This window comes from Epinephelus moara, chromosome 9 (genome assembly GCF_006386435.1).
Source record: "Epinephelus moara isolate mb chromosome 9, YSFRI_EMoa_1.0, whole genome shotgun sequence".
NCBI classification, from domain to species: Eukaryota; Metazoa; Chordata; class Actinopteri; order Perciformes; family Serranidae; genus Epinephelus; species Epinephelus moara.
The window spans coordinates 35,722,974-35,730,071 of NC_065514.1; the positions used below are offsets into that span (position 1 = coordinate 35,722,974).

General features: G+C 46.3%; 1 protein-coding gene across 5 annotated transcripts in view; it reads left to right on the plus strand.

The window, feature by feature from the left end:
* Positions 1-7,098, plus strand: part of dennd1a (DENN/MADD domain containing 1A) — a 218,242-nt gene that overhangs the window by 190,682 nt on the left and 20,462 nt on the right. For all 5 annotated transcript variants that reach the window (XM_050052661.1, XM_050052664.1, XM_050052663.1 and 2 more), the window contains 2 exons: positions 3,110-3,166; positions 3,454-3,606. In XM_050052661.1, coding sequence (XP_049908618.1) covers positions 3,110-3,166; positions 3,454-3,606 — 210 coding nt within the window. The remainder of the gene's footprint in view (positions 1-3,109; positions 3,167-3,453; positions 3,607-7,098) is intronic.

Sequence of the window (7,098 nt, forward strand, 5' to 3'; positions counted from 1 at the left end):
TTCCTTATCCGCTGTGAGGGTCCTAAGGACAGAGGGATGTCGTATGCTGTAAAGCCCTGTGAGGCAAATTGTGATTTGTGATATTGGGCTTTATAAATAAAATTGATTGATTGATTGATTGAAAAAGGGCGGGAACTCTGAACTGCTGTTCGGCGCATATGCGCAGACAACAGTCAGGACCCGTTCCCCGACCCGAAGGCGCAGGGAAGCAACCCTTTCATCTACTGGGGTGAACCCCAACGTACAGGCAGAGAGTCTGGGGGCTCTCACTCGGAGCAACTCCAGCAAAGGAGAGAGTTCAACCCCTCTCAAGGACTTGGGTTCCAGAGCCGGAACTATGTGTCGAGGTGTCCCAAGAGCCAACTTCCGTAGCCAAGGATTGGACCGCCAAGGCCCCCGTCTTGATCTGCTGCCTGATCCACACTGCACCTATCCCTTCTGGATCCCTCTGCGGGTGGTGGGCCTGCAGGGGGATGAGCCCATGTCGCATCGGGCTGGGCCCGGCCAGACCCCATGGGCGAAGGTCCGGCCACCAGGCACTCGCCCACGGGCCCCAACTTCAGGCCTGGCTCCAGGGTGGGGCCCCAGTAACCCTCCGGGCCGGGTACACGCGATCTTGTTGTTGTCCATCATGAAGGGTCAGATCCACAGCCACAAACGCAAATGTCGAAAAATAGAACAGCTTTGGAAATCCACCAAACTCCAGGTCCACCGTCTCTATCTCAAATATCTGTTAACAGAACTTTATGCGCTGATTAAGAACGCAAGGGCTGCTTATTTTGCTAACCTGATCACTTCCAGCAGGCGAAACCCCAGAGTCTTATTCCAGACTATTAATAACATTATCAGTCCTCCACTCCCCTCAGTCCCTGTTTCTTCCAATCAGGATTGTAATAATTTTCTGTCTTTTTTTGTGAATGTGTTGATGAAAGGGCTAGTATCACCCCCTCCGCTGCCTCCCTGTCCACCCAGGCTGGCTTCTCTCAGCAGTTTCTCCTCTATTACTCTGCAGGATCTGACTGAGCTAGTGAGCACCATGAAATCCTCCTCCAGTCCACTAGACATCTTACCAACGTCCTTGCTGAAAGAGGTTTTTAGCTTTGTGGGCCCTAGCTTGGTCTCCATTGTTAACACTTCCCCGAAATCAGGCTACTGTGCAGCCGCTTCTCAAAAAGCCAAGCTTAGACCCTTCCATACCCAAAAATTACAGACCCATCTCCAAACTGCCAACTAAATCTAAAATCCTTGAGAAAGTAGTAGCAAACCAACTTATCTCCTTCTTGACCACCCAAGGCCTGTTAGATAAATTCCACTCTGGTTTCTGGCAGCAGCACTCCACAGAAACAGCCCTCCTCAGAGTGTCAAATGACATCATGATGGCTACCGATACAGGCAAATGATCCGTACTGGTGTTATTAGACCTGAGTGCAGCATTTGATACTGTAGACCACCATATCATGCTCGACAGGCTCAGTAGGTGGGTGGATGTCTCGGGGAGTGCCTTGAAGTGGTTCGCCTCCTACATCAGTGAGAGAAGCTTCTCAGTAGCTGTTACCTCTTTTGTGTCTGATTCCGCCCCACTGTCATGTGGCCTGCCTCAGGGTTCTGTTCTGGCCCCTATACTGTTCTCCCTATATATGCCTCCCCTTGGCCGTATCATCAGTAATTTCAAAGTCGTTTCCTGTCATTGTTATGCAGATGACATCCAACTATACCTGTCATTTAAACCACATAACATAGACGAAATCAACATATTCATGAATGTCTGTCTGCTATCAAGAACTGGATGGCAAACAACTTCCTCCAACTAAACGCAGACAAGACTGAGGTTCTTATTACTGCAGATGACTCTACGGTCTCTAAGGTAGTCAACCACATGGGGTCACTGGCATATAACATCAGGTCTGACCTCAGGAACCTTGGGGTAATTTTTGACCAAAACATGCTGTTTGAAAAACATGTTAATTCTCTGTCCTGCTCATGCTTCTTCCACCTCAGAAACCTTGCAAAACTCAGGTCCACCGTCTCACACTCAGAACTGGAAATGGCCATCCATGCATTTATTTCATCCCGGCTTGACTACTGCAATTCACTGTTCACCTGCCTCAGTAAAACATCTCTGGACCATTTACAACTTGTCCAAAATGCCGCTGCCAGGTTGCTCACTCGGTCACATAAGTCTTGCCACCCCCATCCTGGCATCCCTGCACTGGCTTCCTGTTCACTTTAGATTCCAATTCAAGGTCCTGGTCCTGATATGCAGAGCCCTCCACAAAGTAGCCCCCGCTTATATTTGCGAGCTCCTCAACCCTTACATCTTCAACCGGTCACTGAGGTCTTCTAACCAAGGGATCCTAGTTGTGCCTCGGACAAGGCTGAAAACTCGAGGTGACCGAGCTTTTCGATCCGTGGCCCCAAAGCTTTGGAACTCCTTGCCCTTGGACCTGAGATCCTTAGCCTCTGTCCACATTTTTAAGATACAATTGATGACTCACCTTTTCAGGCAGGTGTTTGGACAATTGTAAGTAATTATATAGATTGTATATAGATTGTGTTTCGGTTGCACTGTATATTTGCACATTTGTACTTGCTGTGTTTTCTATTTATTTAACTGTTTGTATATTTATTGTGAAGCACTTTGTGACTTTGAGCTGTGAAAGGTGCTATATAAATAAAGATTTATTTACTTACTTACTTAGTTACTCCCAAACAATCGGCCCGAGACAAGCTTACCTCATAGATGGTGATTGGCCACATATATTGAGGCAGCAAACTGAACTGGAAACACCAGAGCTTTAGTTTCCCTGGGAGGGCAGTGCTGTTGATCTGCCTGACGCCACTGATTGTGAGCTGCTCTACCTGCTGAGAGAATATTAATATTAATATAACTTCCTGACAAGCTTGCATGACATTGTTAGTGCCAATGGATTTCTTAGGTCTTTCTAGTATTATCACTCTAGCTTTAAAACTCAGCCTGCTACAGTCTCCTAAAGACAGTAATGCTGGCCGGGAACACGGCATCCCTGCAGGTTGAAAGAGTTTGGAAACTGAAACAGTAGTAAGAAATGAGAATGGCAATGATATGGCTTTGTTTATGTTTGTTTGACAGGCCAAGGACCATGCAAAAATGCGTATCAAGGAAGTCAAGAGCCGGCTTAAACAGAAGGTATGTACTTCTGTTGCTGAGAAACCATTGTGGATCATGTCATGTTGTTGTTATAGACTCTTTTACACTGGTGTGTACATTTAAGAGTATGAATCTATCTATGAAACCAGGAGCAAAGGTGGTGAAAGTCCTTGGTCTCTTCCTTTCAAAAAATCCCTTAAACACTACCCTGACTTAATTACCTTAACTGAACCCTACAACCTCAGCCACAGCGTGCAGCCTCCCTACCCCTGCAGGGCCATCTCTCCTTTCACCAGCCTCCACCTCCCTGTGTCCCCTCTCTGCAGGAGCAGGCAGAAAACGGCTTTTCCACAGCAGGGTCAGCAGTCATTGATGACAACAGTACAGCAGGATTTACATCTTCCACCGGTGCAGTCAGGAGGGAAGGGCCACTGCGAACCTTGGATGACCACAGGCCAATCACTGTGCATTTTGGACAGGTGGGCTGAAATGAGGCGGGGGGCGTAAGAGTGGAGTGGAGGATTGATTGGGTTTGTTTTGATGTACATTGCATCATTGTGGGTGTTAGGATTTTTAAAGTACTTTAATGTTATTCATGAGCTGTGTGTCACAGCAACTGCTACTGCTCCATCTGCTCACTGCTTTGATAGGCGGGCCCCATCAGTGGACGAAACTACAATAACTTACTTTCTGTTGTTTTTAAAACACTGCATGCACATGTCTCTGTCACCTCACACAATGTCTTTCCTGCTGTTTCTCCATCTGCACTCCCCCTTAAACTCTGCTCCATCCTCACAGTCTGAAAAGCCCTGTGTTAGACAGCTGTAGACAATGTTGCAAATCAATGAGCAGGACTGTTTTCGGCAATGCTGGATTTTTGCATCAATATTATTTAATTTGATCAGGTTGTTAATTTACAGGATTAGATAAAAATAGCATGATGGACTGACTTTATTTTTGTTTTGTTCTTTTTTCATTTCTGCACTGGGCCAATTGAACAGTCAGTACGTTTACGTGACATCAGAGAAAATGGATTTATTGGGTGCGGTTACATGATGGCTTCTCATTTGGAATGAAATAAATCTGAATGAAATCATTCGGAATTAAAGTTTTTTCAGGTAGTTTACATGAGAAATATTCATTCCAAATGAGGGTTTACACGGGAGACCAGTTTAATCACCTTTATTCGGGTCTGCACAAGGTTTTGGGCAAGGAAGGTTTTTTGGATAGGGGGCGGGGCGGATGTTACGTGTTTACGTTTACCAGAAGAAAACACTGTAGTCCTCGCTCCGGATAACAAGATGCTTGGCGAAGACGTTCTTAGTGCCTTTTTCGGGCTTGTTTTGCTTATATTCTTGAAGCAGCAGTACGACAACAACCTTGTTCTGCTAATGCTTCGTCTGTTGAGGAGGAGAAGAGAGGTAGAAGGTCGAAGAAGGGAGATAGAAGACCAGGAAGGACAAGGAAATGAGCATGCGCAGAAAGACCGGAATGAACTTAAAGAGGAATGAGCGTTTACATGCACACAAAATTCTTTCATTCGGAATGACAAATGGAATAAACCACCCCCTTTAATCAGATTCCTGCTATACGACCCGGAAGGCGAATAGTAGGGTTGGGTCGGTTCTCGGTAATACCAATTCGTTTCGGTACACCCTCTTGGACCGGGTTTTTCTTTTTTTGAGACCGACCGGACCGCATACGTCATTTTACAGCCTACTCGGGTGGAACGTATGTGGAGCGGACTCCGCGGAGGTCTGCCCGTACTAAAAGCGGACGTCCGCAAGCCCTATGCGTGCAAAGCTCAGATTTTTCGACCACGCGGACTCCGCTCCGCGCACCAGTGTCACCCAAAAGACTGCTCAGCATGTATTTTTCACATCGCAGGGATTTTTCATGGACATTTTTACAGGAAACTACAACGAGGAAGTGCGCTCGACTATAGAAGCCCGAATGACTGCGGACATTCCTCGCGGAGTCCGCTTCGCCTATAGTACGCCCGAGTCTGTGAGCACCTGTCTGCCTCTTCGCCAAGCCCACAGCGAGCAGGAGAGAGAGGGGGGTAGGGGTGGGGCGGGGACTGAACTAAGGGGTGCAAGTGCGCATGCGCCGAGGCCTCTACTGTAGCCTGGAGTTTTTTTAACAGTGACGGGGAGTCGATAATGGCGGACAGTTTTTAACAGTGACGGGGAGTCGATAATGGCGGACAGTTTAGTCTCGAAGAAATCAAAGAATGCGCCAACATGGCAACACTTGAGCCAGACGAAAGAGGCAACCCTTGTTTGCACTGATTGAGTAAGCTAAACCTGCAAATTTATTTGTAAGAAATAAAAGAAAAGTGTTACTGTCACTCTGTTGTCCTATGGTCGTTTTTTATTTTAAATGAGTCAATTGCGCCCCCAAGTGGCGAAAATCCGGTATTACCGACTTGATGCCATTTTTCACAAAAAACGGACCGTTTTTTTTTTTCTCATACTGACCCAACCCTAGTGAATAGCAATAAATGCCTAACAGAAGAAGAAAGGACAAAACACACTGGCGCCGTATGACGCGCGTCAAAACAGACGCCCCCATTATTCTCTATTTACAAACCCACACCGGCGGCGTGTTGACCTGCGTCGACGTGACGCGCCACGGCTCTTCTCACTATTTTCCAGCGTCACCACCCTTGAAAAAGCACTTCTTTTTCAGAGAAAAGCCTATTTTGTACTTCCCAGCTCCAGTAGTAGCAGCTCTGTTGAAGAGCAGAGAAGAAGAGCTCATTGCTCAGATTATTAATTTAGTGTTTCAATTATTAATTATTTCATTAATAACATATAGACAACAATAATAAGCAACTCACACTGGTACCGTCGTTGTCTGGTTGTCGTGGTTGTTCTGCATTGTGTGCTTTCTTTCTCTTCCTGCGTCTTCTTCCTCGTCTTTTGTTCTAATTGGCTGTTGGCAACCAGCTAGTCACATTACCGCCACCTAGCGGAGTGGAGTGTGCAGTAGAATTCCGGTTGACGCCCCGCAGCGCGACGCTTTCTGTGTGTGTTGGGGGCGGCACTTGACTCGCGTCAATGACGCCACCATCATGTGACGCCGCCGGTGTGTTTTGGACTGAAGCCAGTAACAACATGGCAAAATCCACATCCAGAGCCATGCATTTTTGGATGGATGAAATGTGCAAAGCTTTAAAGTTGTCCTCCATGGTACCAGTTTGGTGCGAGCTAACTGTAGCTAACTTGTTTGTTGATTGTTTGGTCAGTGACGTAATAGGTCAACTAGAAAAAGGTCCAGTACTAACAAGCAGAAAGGGGGCATATCGCCACCTATTACAGCAGAGTTGGACATACTTTGGCCAATAAATCGATTCCCCTCCCGTGCTTGTATACTGGGACAAGGACAGTGTGAGTGAGTTTTATATTGTCAACTGCAAATTTTAACACAATTTTCTTTATTTTCCCATTCCTATCCACCTTATTTTCAAACACGGAAGTAAATAGTGATCAACTTCCGTTTTTTTGTGCGTGACTTCCAGTCAGCCGCTTTCCCTCATGCTTTCCCTTACCGGAGCTAACGGTGCAAGCTAATATTTTTTCAATTTTCAGTTGTTTATGTTAGACAATCAGTTAGTTAGTTAGTTAGTTAGTTAGTTAGTCTGTGTATTTTGTATAACGTTAGATAACTGTGCCCACGTTTCCGTTATAACGGAAATTTATTCCCTCTAAACGCTAATAAATCGCACGTCAATCATAAACTATGAACCAAAAAAGCACAATCTATCCCGAGTGAGACAAACTGCTTGATCCCCGTCTCCAGTGTACCAGCAGAGAACCTGCAGAACCGAAACAGCGGAAAAACACACCGGGCTAAGCCTCTCTACGTGAGCAGCTGAAGCTGCGGCTCGCACCCTCGACACACAGACAGTGCTTCTGCATGCCAGCCAAACATGTGCGCAACTGTGAGAAATAAATATGTGAGGTGTA